We start from the raw sequence: 21,858 nt of genomic DNA, 5'->3' as shown, positions 1-21,858 counted from the left end.
ACACAGTCCACAAGATTACACTTGTTAACTGACTACTAAAATCGATTTATTAATTGGTTCGCGGGGAATTTGTATTGCCCTCTACCCCCCTTAAGGAACTTACATACCCGTAACTCTACTAACCTGAAAGAGGTGCGGGTACTTATCACGCATGGAGGATTCGGTTTCCCACGTAGTCGCCTCGCGCTCATGATTTGACCATAATAATTTAACTATTGTAATATCTTTTCTCCGCATACTGCGGACTTTCGTATCCAAAATTCGAACAGGTTGTATCTAACTCCAAAGGTTCGGGGTCTAAACATGAGAGGTCGCTGCAAAATATCTTTTTAACTGAGACACATGAAACACATCATGAACTTTTTCCAAGGAATCGGGAAGAGCTAACCGATAGGGCATCTTACCCACTCGTTCCAAAATCTCATAAGGACCAATAAACCTAGGGCTCAACTTCCCACGAGCACCAAAATGAACAACGCCACGCATCGGCAATAATCGTAGCAAAACCCGGTCCCCAACGTTAAACTCTTCTGAACGACGCTACAAATCAACATAAGACTTTTGACGATCTTGTGTTGCTTTCATTCTATCCCTTATCAGTTTCACTTGCTCTGTCATTTAAAGTAACAAATCAAGTCCCAAAGTCACCGCCTGAGCGAAATCGTCCCAATACACCGGATTTCGGTAACGATGCCCATACAAAGCCTCAAATGGAGCCATCTGAATTGTCGTATGGTAACTATAGTTGTAAGAAAACTCGATAAGATCCAAATGATCATCCCACGACCCTTGCCATTCCATGGCAATAGCTCGCAACATGTCCTCTAAAATTTGATTTGTCCTTTCCGTCTGCCCATCAGTCTGCGGGTGAAACGACATACTAAACAACAGTGTAGTGCCCATAGCCTGTTGTAAAGTCTTCCAAAAATGCGACAGATAACGGGTATAGCTATCAGACACAATTGTACGGGGTACACCGTTAAATCGAACGACATACTTAATGTAAGCACGAGCCAACTGTTCCATCTCCCAAAGATAATTCATGGGAATGAAACGTGCAGATTTCGTCAAGCGATCTACTATGACTCATAAAGCATCATTACCTGATTTTGTTCGAGGAACCCCACGATAAAGTCCATCGATATGTCATCCCACTTTCACATCGGTATCTGCAAAGGTTGTAACAATCCGCCCGGTCGTTTATGTTCGCTTTTAACCTTTTGGCAGGTCAAGCAGCGCGAAACATACTCCACAATATCCTTCTTCATCCCCGACCACCAAAACATCAGTTTAAGATCTTGATATATCTTATCACCTCCTGGGTGAACAGAAAACATCGAATTATGAACCTCATCTAAGATACGCTCTTTCAAAGTCGTTTCACCCATCGGCAAACACCATCGGCTCTTAAACCTTAAACCCCCATCCTCATGAACAAAGAATCCCTCTGCTTTTCCCTCACGAGCTTTCTCTTTTAACTTTATATGTTTCGGGTCCTTATCCTGCGACCTCAAAATTTCTTCGAAGAATGAAGGTTGTATAGCCAAAGCACCAAAGCACTGTTGCAGCTCACCTTCCCGAATGACCTCTAGACTCAACTTAGCAAAATCTCGATTCAATTCCTCAACCCCACCTAGAGCCATCAGCGTATCACTAGACTTGTAGCAGGAGCGGCACTCTCGATACATAATTAACATTAATAATTATACTTAAGATAAATAATGCGGAAGTGTAAAACGCCGAACTGCTAAAAACCATTTAAAATAAAATCGTTCAAAACATAAGTAAAAAAATATCTTACAACTAAGAAAATATAAAATAAGGTTTACTTAAATACGATAAAAATAACATAAGTACAATATAATCATCAAGTAAAATCATTGAAGCTAAGTCCTCGATAGAATAATTAAAGTTGTGGCCTACATCAAAACCTGAGCTAAATTTTCCTGCAAAATACTGTCATCCATAATACGGATGACAGCTGATTAAATCGGTCAGCGATAAAGCCGAGTACAATTATCTCAACAAGCTTATGATGCGATAGTTAAATCATGCTTACAAAATAATCATCAAGCACAACATAGAAGATTATTACTCATTATTGACCTTTACTAAGCCATTAAGTTACATTCTCAATACTTGCAGAAGTTCATTACTGCTACTAAATACTTGGTAACCTTAATGCTATTTAATCAAATTCAATTAAGCCTCCTAACTTTACCATCATAACACATCACAAGATCACAACAATAATGACAACTGATATATGTAAGGGTCTGGTTAGGTGAGGACCGTAGTCCTAAACCCTAACTGTGGTGGGAGTCGTCACTCCTCTCAATACTGTTATGCTCGAGACTTCACAGGATGGGTTTTTCTTGGACCCCCTGTCTGACACCGCATTTTACGTGCCAGCTAACACGGACGCCGGGATTTTACATGCCGATCCATGGTTAGACGTTACCTTATTATCAGAGTCATACAATCAATATCATGCAATATTAAACAAGACTTTAAACCGAAAAAGTTTACATTCTTATAAGTCAAACTGGCACTAGTCAAAATTTTGACAATTCTATCCTTTTAATAGAAACAAATTACTAGTATCTAATAAATTAATATTAATTAAATAACAAATTTTCATAGCTATACTAAGATTCCTGAGGCTAAACTAAGTCATTATTATGTCATAAATAATCATAAAAGTCAAGAGTAATATTAATAACGTATTTTATTAAATAATCAGTAAAATAGTAAAACGAATCTATCATAACTATAAAAAAAAATAATCCGACAAGTTATTAAAGGTCCAAAATCTAAATGAAATGAGTTTTTGAGAAAAATAACGCTAAGCATTTTAACAAATTTGTTTGACTATTTTACCAATAAATCGATTAAAAATTTATCAAAACACCAAGATGATATGGAATCATTTTAAACACATAAGTTTATTTAACTAGTAAAATTCTTATATATTTATATTATCATATTAATCAAAAATTTCCATATATATGAATTTTTTTTTCGAGTGTCTCAAAAGTATTATTGTGTTGACGAAAATATCACTAAACTGGATATGACTTTAATATTACCATGTAAAGTTTAAATGACTAAAATAAAATTATGTTGATCATGCTTTTATATTATCAAGTAACCATAAATAAATATCACATAACGAGAGAGTTAAGAAAATGTGTACCAATTTCTTCCAAAGGTGGTGCTAAACCAAGTAAGAGAATAATAATAAGAAAATAAGAACTTAAAGAAATAAGCTCCAAAAGAGAAAGTCTTCAAGGTTCCAAGCTTCAAAAAAGTAGATCTTCAATTACCCAAAAGAAAATGATATCCAAGCTCCAAAAGATAATACTTGACTTTTTAAAAGTTGATGATTATTGGCTGAAAAAGTGATAAGATCAAGCTCCATCTTCATTTGATTCTTCAACAAATAGAAAGGGTATAAAGTTAGTAAGATGTTAATGAAGTGAAGATATAAGAAAGAATGGTAGAAAGATTTGATGATGGGGGTGCAAGTGATCTCATGGCTAAGGAGGGATATTTATAATGGGTTTTGGGCAACTCTTTAGTTCATAAGATTGTATGAAAAAGAAGGTTAACTTGTGTAAGTGATTTAGAGTGTGTAAGTGAATGTGTAAGAGTTAGAGTGTGTAAGTGGATGTGTAAGAGTTTGGAGTGTAGAAGAAGGTTAACTTGTGTAAGGAAATGGTGATAGTTTGTGTAAGTGATGAACATTATGGGTTGATGTAGAAAGGATTTTGGTTCATCAAATTTTTGTTCTAGTTTATACTAGTGAAATGTTTTAGATTAATGGGAAAGTATGATTAAGGTTTGATTATGAAAATATGATAGTTTACTTAGAAAATTTTAGTTAAAACTATACTTAAAGTTAATAAGAAAAATAATTAAATCAAAGTTGTAAGGTTAAAATGATAAGTAGTAAAGTTAGTTTAAGGAAACGAAATTGAAACTTAACGTTTTAATAAAACCGTAAATATAATATTAAAATTTTACTTTTCGTAGTATAAAATACTAAAATAATATTTTAGTGCTTATAAAGAAATTTAAGAATATATATACATAAATTTTTTTTTAAAGTTTAATATTTGGAAGAAATTACAAAATCGGAATAAGGTTTAGGAATTAAAGGTGATTTGAATTAGATAACCAAAGGATTAGGAATTCGAAAGAAATTTCAGAATAATTAATCGAAAAATTAAGATTAAGAAATTTGAACCTGTTACAAGACTTCCTACTCAAAGCATCAGCAACCAAGTTCGCTCGTCCCTCATGATACACAAACTCTAGATCGTAATCAGTCATCAACTCTAACCACCGACATTGCCTCATATTCAAGTCACTCTGGGTGTAAAGATACTTTAGACTCTGATGATCGGTGTAGATTCTGGACTTGACTCCATATAGATAATGTCACCATATCTTAAGAGCAAAAACTATCACTAGTGGAAAAAACCATATTTGCTGCGGTTTGTGGGCCATAATATGCTGCGGTTTTGGCCCGCAGCAATAGTGATAGCAGCAAATAACCTATTTTAAATGCTGCGGTTTTGAACCGCAGCAAAAAAACTAACTATTTGCTGCGGGCTTCTTAAAAAACCGCAGCAAATAAGCATTATTTGCTGCGGTTTTAAGAAGCCCGCAGCAAATAAGTGTCTATTAAACGAAAAAAAAAAATTTTTTTTTTTTTGCTTTTTTCGTTTAATAGTATTAAATAATCCAATAATGTACAATGTAATAAACAATAATTAATCCAATGATAATCAACAATAATCTCTTTGAAAACTCTCGATCGTATATATAATATAATATAATAATATGTACATATACAAATTAAAGTCCTAATAAATCGAAAGTGAATAGTGGATTCGAGTTGAGAATTTTTGTCCTTCAAATAAACATCGACATGGCAAACTATCAATATGCAAATCCAGCAAAACACAAATAAGCATTAAACCATTCCAAAAACATAATTAATTAACATCCGAGAAGTACATTAGAATACCAACTTAATCCTAAAAATAGAAAATGAATAATACATTATTTTATAAGTAATGTATATAAATCTCATTTCATTTTGAGGTTCTTTAAATATTTACAGTTTCTTAGCCGATTGTCGATAAGCAAAAGACACTGTCCTACTTCCAAATTTCTACTTCACACACATAATAAAGCAAAGTAAGTTTAATACCAGCAAAAGTTATCATCACCAAATAAAGATTGATATATAATTAAATTACATGATTATAATCTTACATGATGTCGTTTACAAGAACAACTACCCATTGAACCATTGATACCACATACATAAGTAATTATTCACATTCAAATATACAACTACATCTATACATGAGTAAATTATTCACATTCAATCTACCCTAAAAATCCTAATTAATTAAAATTATTCACATTCAAATATTCATGTACATACATAAGTAAATTATTCACATTCAAATATAAAATACATACCTTGATAATGAGATATGATAATTTTGTTTCCAGAATAAGATTATGTAATCTACAATGAAAAAAAAAATCAAAATTAGTATAAAAAAGACTAAATCCTTATTAAAACACAATGACTTGAAAAAGAACAAGACTAGCCATAATTTCGTGGCTTTTGAAGGAAAAGCAACAATGGTGGGTTTTAGAACTTAAACAAAGATGGAGAAGGAAATTCGTGCAATGAGCGGTTATTGAAGCAACAAATTTCAACAACACAGAAATTTGAAGAACTTAAACAAAGTCGTGGGGTTTGGAAGATGATGAACGAAATGAAGAGAAAACACAATGGAGTCGTATGATTTGAAAAACTTGAAGAACTTGAGGAGATTTTTCTTGGGTTTTTGAAGAAATTTTCTGAAATTCATAAGCTTGAAGAAGAAGACAGTCGTCGTCGTAGGATTTTGAAGAAAGTTATTTAAGGGTTTCAAGCAATTGAACGTCAAAACGCGTTTTTATATTTTTTGAACTAGCTATTTGCTGCGGGCTTCTTAAAAAACCACAGCAAATAAGCATTATTTGCTGCGGTTCTAAGAAGCCCGCAGCAAATAAGTATTTAAATTTTTTTTTAACTTATTTGCTGCGGTTTCATTAAAACCGCAGCAAATAATGCTTATTTTTTTTATTTTTATTTTTTTTCGTTTGATATGCACTTATTTGCTAGGGGCTTAATAAAACTGCAGCAAATAATGCTTATTTGCTGCGGTCATCATGAAAACCGCAACATTTGTATTATATTGTCTTTTCTTTTTTTTTTTTTGCTATTTAATGCTGCGTATAAGGAAAACCGCAGCAAATGACACGCAGCAAATGATGTTTTTTCCACTAGTGTATAGCAGCTAACTCTAAGTCGTGAGTAAGATAGTTAACGTCATGTGTCTTCAACTGTCGTGAAGCGTAAGTGATCACCTTACGGTCTTGCATAAGCATACATCCTAAGCCCTTCTTCGACGCATCACTGTAAACTGTATAATCCAACTTAGGGTCAGGAAGAGTAAGAACAGGGGTTGTAGTTAACCTTTCCTTCAGGATCATAAAGGCCTGTCCACAGTCGTCAGTCCATTCGAACTTCTTCTCTTTCTTCATCAGCAAAGTCATAGGCCGAGCAATGCGTGAGAAATCTTTGATAAAACGACGGTAATACCCAGCCAAGCCTAAGAAACTTAGTACTTCTGTGACATTCTTTGGTGAGGACCAGCTCTGTACCAGCTCTGTACACCCTTTTTAGATACAAAATGAACCAAAAACGATACTTTTTCCAACCAAAACTTACATTTCGACAGCTTTGCGTACAATTTGTGTTCTCGCAGAGTTTGTAAGACTAACTATAGATGTTCCTCATGATCACTCTGGTCCCTGGAATAAAGCAGTATGTCATCAATGAAGACTACCACAAACTTATCCAAGTAAGCACTAAATACCTGGTTCATCAATCACATAAATCCGGCTGGGGCATTTGTTAACCCAAAAGGCATCACGATGAACTTAAAGTGCCCATAACGTGTCCTAGAAGCCGTTTTATGTATGTCTCCCTTAGCGATCCTCAATTGATGATAACCCGACCTCAAGTCAATTTTCGAAAATATCCTAGCTCCCCTCAATTGGTCAAACAAATTATCTATTTGGGGTAACGGGTACATATTCTTAACGGTCACCTTGATTAACTCCCTATAATCAATACATAACCTCAAACTCCTGTCCTTCTTCCTCACGAACAGCACCGATGCGCCCCAAGGTGAAACACTTGATCGGATATTACCCTTGTCCAACAATTCTTCAAGCTGAGACTTTAATTCCTCTATCTCCTTCGGTGCCATGCGATACGTGGCCTTTGAAATTGGTCCTGTTCCAGGCACCAAGTCTATCGTGAAATCGATTTCTCGTTGAGGTGACATGCCGGGAATTTCATCAGGAAAAACGACGACGAAATCATTCTCCACAACAATATCATTAGGGTCCACTTTCTTCTTCCCCTCCTGATTGATGTGGCACAAGTACAAAGGATATCCTTGTCTCATAAGTCTTTGCAACTACAAGGTCGACACTAGGTTCGTTTTAGGCCCCTTAAAATATTTTCTATATCTAACATTTTCTCCACGTGGTCCTACCAACAATACTCTTTGCTCTCTACATTCAATTGTAGCTTTGTATTTTCCTAACCAATCCATTCCCTAGATTACCTTCAAACCCTCCATGTCTAACACATACAGATTACTAGGAAAGACAACTCTCCCTATCTTCAAATGTACATCTTTATACAACCTATCACAATTATATAATTTCCCAGAAGGAATAGCCACACTATATGATACTGTTTCAAATGTTTCTAAATTCAATTCTTCTACGTTACTCTTTGCGAGAAATGAACAAGTAGCACCCAAATCAAACAATACATAAACAATTATATAATTTCCCAGAAGGATTAGGCACGATATATGATACTGTTTCAAATGTTTCTAAATTCAATTCTTCTACTTTACTCTTTGCGAGAAATGAACAAGTTGCACCCAAATCAAACAATACATTAACAACTATAGAATGCATGGTGAACGTACCTGTAACCACCTCTGTCGCTTGGTCAGCTTCCCTTAAACTGACTGCAGATACTTGTCCACCTGCCGGCTGCCCGTTCATTCCTCCTCCTTGGTTTCCCACTCGTTGCACTCCTCAACCCTCGACCTGATTTCCTTCCGTCTGACCCTACCCCCCGTTACATTGACGTTGGAATCTCTGAACATTGTTATTATGGTGACCTTCCTCAGTTAGTTGGTTGCCTTGTCTCCCATAGTTGTTTTGGTTTTGTTGTCAGTGTTGTTCTGTCGGCCGTCGATTCTCACTTACTTTCTTTATGTAGCACTCATACTCCTTATGCCTCCTCTTGTGGAAGAAATTACATTCAACCAAATTCCCTTCACAATCTTTTCCGGGCTTTACAGGCCTTGCTTCTCCCCTGTATCCAGCATTCACACTAGAGCCGCTCCCTTGGAAACTACCAATTCACAATCTTTTTCGGGCTAGTTTTTCTTGCACCTTTTGCAAAAATACTTCCTTTCCTTACCATCCCGATCGAGCAGAGGCTTTATAGGCCTTGCTTCTCCCCTGTATCCAGCATTCACACTAGAGCCACTCCCTTGGAAACCACCAAAATTCTTTGGCTTCTTCTGATAGAAGCCTGACGGTGCTCCTTGGCTAAACATTTCCTTCCTCTTCTCCGTAACATTGACCTTCTCCTTTTCTTTCTCCTTTCGTAAGATATTCCCTTCCTAAGCTGCACGCTTAAACATCTGCTCTAACGTGCTATAGCAATCACTTTTAATATGTTTTAAAATATCAAAAGATAATCCCAGTTCGAAGCGTTTCATTTTCTTCTCTTCAGTGGGTACATCATCTAAACAGTATTTGATGTACTCCATAAACTTGTGGTAATAGTCATCAATAGTCAAACTACCCATCTTGAATCGAGCAAACTCGTTTGACTTGTCCTTTCTCACATGCAGCGAGTAAAACTTCTTCCACGTACCTCTCTTAAACATACCCCAATCCAAACCCCCATCAGCTTGCTCTAAAAGCCCCGCCTTACTGTTTGCCCACCAGTAGTTGGCTTCCCCAGTCAGATAGAAAGCAGCTTGATTGACTTTCAGTTCCTCCGGGCACTCTACCACATCAAAGAGTTTGTCAAACTCCCTTAACCAATGTTCGAGCTATAACGGTTCTCTTTTACCATAAAAGGGTGATGGTTTGTTCTGACTAATCCTCTTGCTCATCTCAGAAGCTTGTTCAAACACAGATCTCGTTCGTGGTGCGCTAACTTTGATTAATGCCTTAACCAAACTCCTTAGAGTTCGGTTAGTATCATTTCTAGCTAGTCTTTTCCTGGAAAATGGAGGTATCTTCTGCAAATGAAAGTAAAGGGTACTATACGCATATTTCCTAAGATTCAAGATGAGGTCAGGCCTTAAAAAATTTTTTTTACACCTTTTAAAACAACAAACACATGGAAGAATACTCATTTTATAATTGGAATTATTATTTATTACTACATAAACCATTTCATGCTTAATGTTAACCAAATAAATTCAAAAGTTACCTTACCCCAAGGTTTACGAAATAAAATAAAATAAAATAAAAATAAACAACTAAAAGGTTACAAAATAATAATTAAGAGAAACATCTAGCGTCTGGCGTCCCTAATATCCGAACGCTCATCATAAGTCATTGGGTTGAAGTCTTCATCATCCTCATCTCCTCCAGAATCACTACTTGAATTCGAAGTTGCGTCCTCCATATCACTATCTTTACCCCCTGACACTTGGTTGTGCACTGGTGGTTCTTCTGGTTCCTCCTCAGAGTCTTCCTCGGGATCCTCTTTATCGGACCACCCCCTATTAAACCTTTCTTCCTCTTCTTCCTCATCACTTGAAATCTCAGTAAATATTGGTGATTCCTGCCTAGCTTCCCATATCTTAATATCACTTTCCACCGGGCCCCAATATTCCTCTAATGGGGTCTCAGGTATATTCTCCTCCTCTATTGGTTCTGGAGCTAACTCAGGTTCCTCCGGTTCACTAAAATATTCATCTTCCATAGGTTCTTCCTCATTCGAGGGTTCCTCCTCTTCTGAGGGTTCTTCCTCTTCTATAGGTTCTTCCTCTTCCACGGGTTCATCCTCTTCCATCAGTTCTTCCTCTTCAATGGGTTCTTCCGCTTCTAAGGGTTCTTCTTGATGATTAACCCCACTAGGCTCCCCCGTGTTGGTTCCACTCTTCTCCTAGATTCAGATAAATGATAAAACTTATTTAGGTCTAGTTCTAAGTCATAACATACCCTATCTGCTTTGTTTTAATCATGTACATCCGTTCCCTATAGTCCTGGATACTTTCACCATCCCGTACCTTCCATATATCAGAATTAGAGACTTCTCTCCAGGCAGTCACTGGGTCAAACATCGGTACGTCCCTAGTCTCATTGAGGGTGTAGGGATCCATGGGTGCCTTTCTCTTATTCATATTTTACCTGATTTCACACAAAAGAACAAAATATAAAACATTACAACCTTTTCCAATCTTCATCAACAGTCAAAACCTAGAACATTCAGAAGCCTCATCGGCTCACTTAACAACATACAACACAAATCACATTCAACCAAATTTCCATCCTAGATGACTATTTTCCAACGCTCTACTAAGGTTGTTTATTTCTTTATCATTTTAAGAACGTTGGCTCTGATACCAAACGTAATAATCAGGGTTAAAATGAAACCGGATATTCATATGAAAATATGAATTCCGGGTTACACGCCAGACATTTAAGTTATATTGTTTCCAAGATCGATGACCTTGTAGTGATAAAGAAATAAGTAATCAAAAGATACGAAAATAGTAAACCAGCAGAAGTCTTAAAGTTTACAACTTGAGAGCCCATTGGCTTCATAAAAAAAATCAAGTGAAGTTCGAAATAAAACGTACTAGCTAAAATAAATAGTAAAGTTCAAACGATCAAATAGTATAAACTCAAGTGCGATAGTCAACTCACGTACATGTTCTAACGTTTGGGTCCTCACACAACAACCCCACCTGCAATTTAACCTGCTAGTTGTCAAATGACAACATCATAGCAAGTTCCAAAGAACATAAACCAATACACGTCAGTGACTTCATACAATGCATTATAAAGGTTACATACAAGCAATGAGTTTATCCTAGCATGCAAAGACTCTAATAGATAAAATATCATATTTGACTTTCCAATTCCCAACTCATGTTGTTGCCCGTCTAGTTCGGGTCGCCAGAGTAATATTAAAGTTTGGAGGAATACACATGGGAGAGCTAATCCCAAGGTAACTTCCAACCTAAGACGTTGCCCGTCTTGTTCGGTTCGCCAAAGGTAAAGTATGCATACCACCATGGTGACCGTAATGATCCAAAACTGCCATGGGAACGATAACAATAATAATTCCATTCCAATAATTTAACCCCGTGCGGGTAACTAACACAACCATCCTCAAAATTCCAATTTAAAACTACTTTCAAAATTATTTTTGGTGTCTAAGCCTTAAGTAATAAACAACATCACATTACATAATGAACACAACATTACTTCACATAACCAATTACAAAAGTATAGTCTAAGCTTGTACCTTTGTAGCACGATAAACCAATGCCAAATACTTCATGAATGGAATCTCAACCTCTTATTAATCGAAGTCCTAAACACAAACACACATATAAGTTACGTATTAATACGTGTGGACACATTTAATCCACTTTATACCATCAAAACATCCCTAAACTTCATAATTTTAAATGATTAAATCCTAATCTCAACAATTTCCTAACTTTAAAATGCAACCAGAAACTGTTTTCGCCTCTTTGGACAGTTTCAAAAATTCAAACAGAAATTCCGACGTCACCATTGCGTCCGGAAGACATCAATTACGCTGGGTACCAAATTTCATAATTTTAAACACCCATTTACTATTTTAATTAATTTTAGCGTTTAAACGACTTTTAATGTAATCGGTAAACGAAACGAAAACAAACTCACTCAAACCCCAAAGACTGAGGCGCGCCTTTCGAGACAGAAAGAATGTTACTGTCAAGAAAAGTTTTATTTTTTATTTTTTATTTTATTTATTATTATTATTATTATTATTATTATTATTATTATTATTATTATTATTATTATTATTATTATTTTTAAATTCAATTAATTTAAATAATTAAATCTCTTTAATCTCTTTTTTTTCTAAATTCAATGATTTTTATCCATAATACATAACAATTACCATATGCTACCATACTTATTCACAACAATAAAAGCAACCATACCTACAACAAAATCATAGAACAAAATAAGCACACCACAAAAGTCCACCATCAAACCAAGTCATGAATCAAACATAAATAATCATTAAATTAGAATGTTCAAAATAATTAAATTTTCTTTCTTTTTTTTCTATGTATGAAAATTAAATTCTTAAACATGATTCTTCTAGCAAATTGAAATTTTGCTAAAGAATCATATTTTTGATGATGACTAAATAAATAAATAAATATACATACACAATTCTTTAACAAATTGAGATTTTGTTAAAGGATTATTATTTCATAAAAAACCTCATCAACTAAAAGTATGAACACAATTCTTCTAACAAATTGAATTTTGTAAAAGAATTATAAATTCATGAAAATTATATAAAATAAAACATAACATAATTTCTTCTAATTAATTCAAATTTTATTAAAGGAATTTATAGATATTATATAAATAAAAGGGTATGAAAATAATTCTTCAAACAAATTGAATTTTGTTAAAGAATTATAAATCATCAAAAATAAATAAAATAATGCTATGAGCAAAATTCTTATAACAAATTAAAATTTTGCAAAAGAATAATTAATCATGAACTTACAATTATAAGGATTAAGGATTGAATTAGAGCAATTGATCACCCAAAACCCACCAAAAAAATTTTCCTCACTTTTTTTTTTTTATTTTTTTATTCTTCTTGGCCAAACACTCAAGGAATTTTTTAGAGAGAAATTTTCTGAAATTTTTTTGATATTACTCACCCTAAGGCAAGCTTCCAAACTAATTTAATTCAAGGAGTAATTGTAAGGCTTAATTGCCTTGTTAATTGTCATTACTTGCAATTAGGAGGGAGGTTACAAGACTCTCCACAAACCCCATGACCGGCCAAGACCTCCCTTAATCACCCATCACTATTTTATTTTATTTTTTTAATTTTTTTTAATTTAATTAATGTATTATTCGGTTTCATGGATAGACGCAAAAGTTGTTATGCGCTAAACTTGTTACGCGACGAAACGCGCGCACAACCGAAAGTATACTCGAAATAATTATTTAATATATATAGTCGACTAAAGTTTTTTTTATTAATAATTTATATATATATGAATTATTATTTATTTATTTTTTATAGATAATTTAATGGGGTGTTACAAAGACCATTTGGGTGAGGGTTCCTAAGGGTGCAGGTCATGCTCACAGATACATGCCCCCTGTCTTCTGAAGTAAGCCCAACTTTAGACCTTCACTTTCTATGGAGGAAGTGAACCAGCTTTCCAGGTAAGAGAGGCACGCCTTTGTCTATTTCTCCAAGGTTACTGAGCCAACAGTCCCTCTTGGCTGGCTTCCTGATGCTTCCAATCTGAGGCAAGACATCTGCTTGCTTACATGTAGTTACTTCCTAACTTGCTAATTTGTCTCTCTCTTTGTGCTTCTGGAGGAATCTGTAAAGAAGGTGGATTGGAGGATGCTTGGGATTTCTCCGTTTGTTCGGTATTTGCATTAGCCTCCTTTGACTCCTTCAACAGACACTTTCAAAGAATACTGCCTCTGGGGCATGTTGAGCTATGTGAGTTCCTCTCTTTTGGTTCGTAAGTATGCATAACTCTTCTGGAGGTGAGAACCCATTTGGACTTGAGGTGTTTTTCTTTTCTCTCTATTCTTTGCTTATTTTGTAACTCTTGTATTTGTTGTAATGCCAAGCTGTAAGACAAAGAGGACTTAACCCTCTCGGGTAGATGCTGCTGGTGCTGTTGATCCACCAGTTCCCTAGATGATGTTTAAATGAGAGGGGTAGATCCTCTGGTCAGGAGGAAAGTGGAACATGCTCCTGATGTCCCTTTTCCAACTGATGGGAGGGAGTTGCTGAAGAGGTGGCCTAACTTATTCCTCTAACTAGGTCCATATCTCTGGGATTTTCTGTTGTCGGGTTTATCTCTTAAGATTCAAATTCATCTTCGAAACCGGGGATGTAGTTTCCTCTTGTAAGTGTTATTCTTCATTTTTGTTAACTCAATTCATACTTTTTCTTTGTTTTTTTGACTCGATTTAATTTTGTTCCAGCCCCTGTCTCATCTCCCCCGATTCAGTCTACACCTGCTCTGGAAGCTATACTAGTGTCTCCAAAGCAGGTCCTTCTTTTATCAACGTGGTGCTCTTCCTCCATCAATTGATCTTGCTGGTAAGTTGTGGCTCATTTGGCACTGGTGTTTCTTTATTTCTGGTCTTCTTTTTACTTTACTAACTGTCATTATTTTCAGGTATCCAGGACAGGGCAAACATCATTTGGAGGACCTTGAAAAGGAGGGGGCCAATCCCTAGAAACTTAGGGATGAGACCTCTTATCTCAACAAGATATCCAGCAGTAGGTATCTCCTTCTCACCAGGAGATGGACCAAATTTTCTTGGACTCTCAAATTTTTTAGATTAGATGTAATTTAGGTCTAGATATATTTAGGTTAAATTCATACTAGTTTAGCTAATAAAACAAAAGTTTAATGATTAAAATTAATAAGGTCCTAAGAATGTATTAATCGATAAAACGCAAGCTTGAAATCAATTAGATTGTTTTTAGTTATATTAAAGATTCCATTTCATATAATTGTGAGAATAATTGATTTCTATACTAGTATTAAGTGATTTCTGACATTATAAACTCTTTATATTATTAATTAAACCTCGTATTTTCAGCCTTAGTTTATTTAATTAATAGGCTTTAATATATATTTGTATTGTTATTTTGTGTTGCATGATATTTAAAATTGGACAAATTGATTGATTAGCTTATCTGAGATCAGCCCGATAGCTAAATCATAAATGTGCAATTAAAATCAATTCATCAATCATCTTATATAGAAGTTCATCAAAAAAATACTAAGGGGGCGTTTGATTCGCACAAGGGAATCGGAATGGAATGAGGAAAGGGAATGAAGGAGAAAGGAATGGATTCCCCTAATTTAGCCTAGTCGTTTGGTTGTGTTGAGGAAACGGAATGAACTGCTCAATGATTCCCTTTGTGACTGTTTGGTTCAAGTTAAGGAATCAAAATTTGAGTTTTTAAATTCTTTTATATTTTTTCCAAAAATAAGTAGTTGTTATATGATAAATTTGAAAACTTATTTTTTAAAAAAACATAACTCTAAATAATAACAACCTAGCTCGTTTAATTACATATAATCACTTGTTTGTAGATCAAAATACATACGAAAAGTGTTCTAGTCCTTTCAAAATCATTCATGGAACCACAACATTAGATCTAAGCATTACTATTTCCTCCAAGAAGACTCTTAACATAAGCACTTTTCAAAGCGTCGGGACACTTTGAAAATGTCAGGAGCTTGTTTGGTTGTGCGGTTAGAATGTTAGCCACTTCAAAAACTTGGTTAGGAGTTACACCTTCTAAATTAAAAGAGAGTAGTTCCTCTAACACTTTCTCAGTCTGTTCAACTATTTTTTTGCTCACGATCATCAGTGCGGGCCATCACATTTCCATAGTTGAAAGATGAACATTCATGTCTTTCATGAATGCTTGTAAGCTAGCCAATTCATTAGAACTACCTTCACCAGCATTTCCTCTCTTACTTCTTTTAGAAGTTTTTTCAGTCTTCATCTTTTATGCTGGAGGAGAAGTAACAGTTTGAGAGGCATTACCACTAGCAACAATTCCCTCATCATCACTTGAATCAAGTGTAACCTGTGGAGGGGCAACATTTTGCAAATTCTTGATTGCTTCAACATAATCTTCAGTTGGTTTTCCGGTAGCATAATCCTTGCCATAAACATTCATGAGTTCATGAAAGTGCGGAAATGAAACTCCAAACAGGTTTTTGCAATTCGGATGATTCTGTGAAACAAAAAAATCTCAAAATGATCAAATGTACAATATCATCAAATAATCTCAAACATAATTAAAATGACCCTACAAAGGTTGTCATACCCTTCAAAACTCGCCATAAACAGCCCGAACTACAGAAATCATTTTTTTTTCATCATCCCAAACGAATCCACTTGTATTTAACATTTGAGAAATAGCCCTAAACTTGGCTACAAGTGTCTTAAGTCGAGAATCAATGTGTGGCAGAGCCTTCAAACCACAACCAGGAAGAGCCTTACCTATGAGCTCCTCTAAGCCAACCATGTAGCCGCTTCTAAATCCATTTTCACACCTCCAGTGAGGATCAACAGCTAACTCTGACAATGCTTCCACAAGAGCCTTATCTTCTTGGGCAGTCCAAAATCGTTTGTTTTTTCCCTTTCTACTTCCACTAGCACTACTTTCATCCATCCTCTATAACATTCAATACACGTAAACAAAATTGAACCATATTGATCATAGTAAACAAAATTGCATGTATATAAAAATGGAATGAACCAAGAAATATTCAATACAAGTAAACAAAGGAAATTTTCCTCAAGTCCAATACAAGAAAAAAAAATCAAGCATGAAATAAACATACAAGTCTGATGTTCAAATACAAGAAATGGAGGTTTTAAATAAAAAGGAATAACATCACAAAGTAAGTCTGCGGTGTCTAGCCCTCCAATCATTGAACATATATTGGGCCATTATATTTCGAAAATTCGTCCATGGAACGGTTACAGCAATGGAGGTTATGTACTCCATATCATCTTCCTCATTATCATCACCATCATTATCATCACTATCATTTTCCTCAAACAAGTCCTCATCATCAAATTCTGCAAGCATGTATCTCTTTACCAAATTATGTAATAAAGCACAAGCAAGTACAATTCGACCATGTGTTTGTAAACTAAACCAAGAAGGACTTCTAAGAATCCCCCATCTTCCCTTGAGTAATCCAAAGCATCTCTCAATCACATTTCTAGCTTTTGCATGCCTTAAGTTGAAATATTCTTCGGCGGTTTGAGGTTGTCGGGGGCCATTATTCCATTCTCTAAGATGATAAAGATGCCCTCTATAGGGTGCAAGGAATCCTTCTCCATTAGTATATCCTCCATCACATAGATAATAATAACCTTGACAAATTAAAAAAAATATTACTCTCTTACTAAGTTAATCTCAAATAAAATCTATTACGTCAATCAAATTACCTTTTGGAATTTTTAACCCATTAGGCCTAGAAATAGCATCTCGAAGAATCCGACAATCGTGTGCCAACCCCTCCCAACCAGGTAAGACATATATAAATTACATCTCGGGTGAACATACTCCTAATACATTCATAGCAAGGGTACCTTTTCTAGTCCGATATTTGGATCGAACATCACAAGGAACATTCACTAGAATCATTGTACCATCAAGGGCACCTAATGAGTTCTACAAAACAAAAAATATCACTTTAAATTATGTAATAGTCTCTCTATTTTATCTCAAATTAAAGTGTTGGTTTTTATTTACCTTGAAATATTTCCATCTTTCATCGTTGCAATCCTGTTGTATTGGTGTTGGTTTCTTAAGAAGAATAGCATGTAACTTTAATATTGCTAACAAACAAGCATGAAATTGTCTACTAAAAGTTTCACCACTTCTATAAAAATGTGCACCCATCATTCTATTTTTCTTATGGTGAGCTAATATGTATAAGAAACCCGCAACCATCTCTTCCAAACATGTGTTTCTTGTTTCATTTAATCCACCAATATCTCTAACCATCTCTAAAAGTACACCAAATGTATATCGATTTATATAAAGATAGTTCCTACACAAAGTGTCACTTTCTCTAATCATTCTATTCAAGTTGTGCAATCTCATTTTTCTCCTAGTTTTTTTATCAAGCTTAAGATAATGGGAATCGTATATAGTTTTTCTCATCGAGTACAACATCAAATGTAGCAACACAACACAATTAATCATAGTAATTATGAACCGAATACAGTCCCAATTTCTCTTCCTTTTCAAAGAAGTACCAATGCTAGCCATTTTCTATAGAAATGAACATCAATAAGAACATCAATAAGAACTATGAAGAACAACAAATCCAGAACAAATCCAGAACAATAAATACAGAAATCCAGAACAATTAATCCAACTTCAACAAGAATTACATTTGATTTCCAATCCAGAAATCCAGAAATCTAGAAATCCAATTCGATGCAAGTTCATTCACTCGTACATAAATTACATTTGACTCATGGATTAGGAACAATTCAACAAGAATAACAGGCGTGAAGAGAAATAGCAGCAGAGATTCAACATCAAAATAGCAACATCAAAATATGACGGTACAACAGAGATTCAACATCAAAAAATGGCGGTACAACAGAGAATCAACAAGAACACAAATCTGATTTCCAATCCATCACAATAGCAGCAGAAATTAGGTAAAGGAGTGAAGAGAAAGGAGATTCAAATCAGCAAGTAACTTACATTTGAAAATGGCGACAGCAAAATCGAGATTGAGAAAAATGGCGCAGCAGCAGGAGGAAGGACGCGCGAGGAAGAGATGAGAACTTGACGGTGATGAAGGAGGCGCGAGGAATGGAAGGAGATGAGAACAATGGCGGCAATATGCTACGTAAGGTTTGGAGAGGAGAGGGTGATGAATGAGGGAGGGAATGAAATTGGAAAGTGACGGGGGAGGTGGGGAATGAGGTTTACTTGATTTGGGTAAACCTAAAACCTAAATGGGGGAAAGGAAATCATTGAAATTGGGAACCAAACAACATCAAAGGGAATGGAGTATTTACATTCCCTTTCCCTTTCCTTAAGACCCCCAACCAAACACCCCCTAAGTATTTCGAATTAATGTACGTTTTGCACTTTGACTGTGATCTTATATGAAAGAGCCCACTAAGGCGTAACTATATAAACTGGAAAATTTGAAATAATTAAAACAAATTAATAACAAAATAAACTAAATAAGATAAGTTTTAACTTATATTCAAAAGTAAACGTGAAATTCCTAAATCTGTGGTTTGGGGCTGTTCGCAATTACTGCGAACAGGTCGAAAAAACACAATAGCTGTTGTAGTTACAGCTTTGACTTTTTTTTTACCTGTTTGCAGTTTGACCTTTTCACGGTGAAAGCTGCTGTGCATATTTGTGGAGCTAGCTGTTCGCAGTTACTAACTGCGAACAAGTCAAAAAAAGTCAAAGTTGTTCGTAGTTACTAACTGCGAACAACTATTGTGTTTTTTTTGACCTGTTCGCAGTTACTAACTGCGAACAACCCCAAACCATAAGTTTGAGAATTTCACGCTTATTTTTGAAAATAAGTTGAAGCTTAATTTATTTGGTTCATTTTATTGATAATTTGTCTTTAATCATTTTAAATTTTCTATAAAGTGTGTGGTGCCCATAATCTCCTTGTAGCAATTCAATCTTCACTCTAAAAAGTAAATACACAATAAATTAAAAAATTGAAAATTTTTTAAAAGATGAAAAAGATAAATCATGTAAGTTTTTTCTTGAATTTGTCCTTTAATTTTTAATATATTTGATTATTTATTTATATTTGTTTTTTGTAGCAATTAACGTGCAAAACTGGTCACCGTTTGGGCATTAATGTTCTTGGATAAATAACTCTAAAATTGGGATTTTTTTATGGATATTCAAAAGTTGAGATTATTATAGGAAAATGAATGACGTTAGATTATTTTAGGTAACTTTTCTTAATTTATATTAATTGGATATTTTAAAGTATGTATATGGTGCATCCTACGATCATTAAGACAATCTCATACCAAAAATTTGGGAATATTAATTTGAAAACAATATTATGTTTATGAAGGATAATGTAGACAATCCATGAATGATAGTTGATTTGATCACCTACGTTTTTATGTGGGTAGAAAAATGAGTGTCAAAGGAAATCCGCGACTTCCACAAATTCAAGTAAAGAATGGACATTTATCAATATTCAACATTGGCATGTGAGTTTTCCTTCCGCTAATAATAATATGATTCTCGTCTTAGATCTTCACGTTTTACAAGTTGTGGAATCAAGAAATTAGATAATATTTGACATCTGTGCAACTTGGAAATTAGATGATGTTTGACATGGATGTATTATATTCAACATAGAATTTATTATTATTATTATTATTATTATTATTATTATTATTATTATTATGTTTTTTTAGTATCATATACACCTAGACCTGTCAAACAGGTCGGACGGGTCGGGTCGTATAAAAATATTTTCGGGTTCGGGTTGAACGGGTTTAAAAAATTACGGTTTCGGGTTTAGACTACCTCGTTTAAGACCCTAAGTTGTCGGGTTCGGGTTGACCCAACGGGTTTTGCACTTTTTTGAAAAAATAATTTACGTCAATGATAATATATTAATATGTACCTATTACGATAATATTTTAGTATGTACCTATTACGATAAAATTGTAACTTATATAGAGTACATATCAAAAGTTGCATGAAACAGAAAATAAAATTAGTTCAACAAAGTATGACAATTACAATTTAATAAACTTGGTCATAGTCTACTATTTGATAATCTAATAAGACAACATTTACTAAAAATCATCATCTTCAAGAATTTCAATTCCGCTCTCTTCTACGCCGATAACTTGAGGTTCTTTGTTTGGATCCCGCAAAATCGGAATTTCAACACCGTCTTCAAGAGAATTGTTATCTTCACACAAATAAAAAACGAACTATTTAATTAGCTATGAATCTCTTTATTTCTCAAAATGCAAAAAAAGAAAGACAATTTACCATTTTCAACATCATATCCATATAGCCAACTTCGGGTTGTGACCAAAGTCTCGGCACTCTCCGGTAGTAAGGAAGCTCTCCATTTTGTTAGTATCCTACTTCCCAAGCTAAAACTCGACTCGGAAGCAACAGTAGTAATTGGAATACTTAACAAATCTCTTGCCATACTTGCAACTTGTGGAAACCTTTTAGCATTATCCTTCCACCAACCAAGAACATCCAAATCCGACAAAGGATCCAATTAATGCTCACCTAAGTAGTCATCTAGTTGTGTTCTACCTTGAGAAGAAGAATTCTCATAAGATGAAAACGCCTACAAAACAAGAGAACTTCTATTAATAATTATTGAATAACAAATTTAAGTACAACATAATATCAAAAGGTTAAGAATGAAAACTTACAGTAAGACTTGCATTCCCGCTTCCAACTCTAGTACAATCAAGGGGAGAAATATCAACTTGTGAATACTCTTCAAATAGCTTGAAGAGACTTTCTTTCACTTTCTCAGTCTTATATTCAGCACTTCTACCATCTAATTGCACAAAACAAAACTTCACATATTGAAGTTTTAAGCGAGGATCTAAAATGGCAGCCATGGAAAGAATCATGCTATAGTTTTCCCAATACTTATCAAATTTAGCCTTCATGCCCTTCGCCATATTGCTTATCGACTCATCCTCAATATTACAATAACTCAATATGAGAGACTCAATTGACCAGACATTCATCAAATACAAGTTTGCTGTTGGATAATTCCTTCCCGAAAATTGCTTGGTAATAAGGTCAAATGGCCTAAGTAGATCACAAATTTTTGCAAGTCTAGACCATTCTTCCTCAGTTAAAGTAGAAGTTGATGTATCCGATCT

General features: G+C 34.6%; 2 protein-coding genes and 1 long non-coding RNA gene across 6 annotated transcripts; 1 reads left to right on the top strand and 2 right to left on the bottom strand.

The window, feature by feature from the left end:
- Positions 1-297: 297 nt before the first annotated feature.
- Positions 298-1,643, bottom strand: LOC130799337 (uncharacterized). Its single transcript, XM_057662438.1, has 4 exons — positions 1,249-1,643; positions 1,104-1,169; positions 649-949; positions 298-540 (listed from the first exon to the last, which is right to left on the bottom strand). Exons 1-4 carry the CDS (start codon positions 1,641-1,643, stop codon positions 298-300), a joined length of 1,005 nt encoding a protein of 334 aa, XP_057518421.1.
- An 11,840-nt stretch (positions 1,644-13,483) lies between these two features.
- Positions 13,484-15,093, top strand: LOC130799697 (uncharacterized). Of its 4 annotated transcripts, XR_009039325.1 has the most exons (5): positions 13,484-13,620; positions 13,781-13,956; positions 14,044-14,324; positions 14,404-14,521; positions 14,601-15,088. It is a non-coding gene; the product is annotated as an uncharacterized LOC130799697 (long non-coding RNA). The 4 variants fall into 4 exon arrangements; XR_009039323.1 differs by having other exon boundaries at positions 13,781-14,324; XR_009039324.1 differs by having other exon boundaries at positions 13,484-13,956; positions 14,601-15,087.
- A 1,756-nt stretch (positions 15,094-16,849) lies between these two features.
- LOC130799336 (uncharacterized) lies at positions 16,850-18,241 on the bottom strand. The gene is made up of 3 exons (XM_057662437.1): positions 17,720-18,241; positions 17,557-17,638; positions 16,850-17,337 (listed from the first exon to the last, which is right to left on the bottom strand). The coding sequence occupies exons 1-3, from the start codon at positions 18,239-18,241 to the stop codon at positions 16,850-16,852; spliced, it is 1,092 nt and encodes a 363-aa protein (XP_057518420.1).
- Positions 18,242-21,858: the final 3,617 nt, after the last annotated feature.

This window comes from Amaranthus tricolor, chromosome 14 (genome assembly GCF_026212465.1).
Source record: "Amaranthus tricolor cultivar Red isolate AtriRed21 chromosome 14, ASM2621246v1, whole genome shotgun sequence".
Lineage (NCBI taxonomy): Eukaryota > Viridiplantae > Streptophyta > Magnoliopsida > Caryophyllales > Amaranthaceae > Amaranthus > Amaranthus tricolor.
Note: the sequence above shows the minus strand (reverse complement) of the source record. Positions and strands in the feature narration are given on the sequence as shown.

Bases quoted from the DNA above. Each gene is read 5' to 3' on its own strand.
- LOC130799337 (XM_057662438.1), bottom strand. From the start codon at position 1,643: ATGGCTCTAGGTGGGGTTGAGGAATTGAATCGAGATTTTGCTAAGTTG. The intron at 1,170-1,248 runs GTATGTTTCGCG...CAACCTTTGCAG, and splicing joins ATGAAGAAGGATATTGTGGA to ATACCGATGTGAAAGTGGGA. The intron at 541-648 runs GTGACTTTGGGA...GTTGATTTGTAG, and splicing joins GGGACGATTTCGCTCAGGCG to CGTCGTTCAGAAGAGTTTAA.
- LOC130799336 (XM_057662437.1), bottom strand. From the start codon at position 18,241: ATGGCTAGCATTGGTACTTCTTTGAAAAGGAAGAGAAATTGGGACTGT. The intron at 17,639-17,719 runs GTAAATAAAAAC...TTTGTTTTGTAG, and splicing joins AAAGATGGAAATATTTCAAG to AACTCATTAGGTGCCCTTGA. The intron at 17,338-17,556 runs GTACCCTTGCTA...TAATTTGTCAAG, and splicing joins CAAATATCGGACTAGAAAAG to GTTATTATTATCTATGTGAT.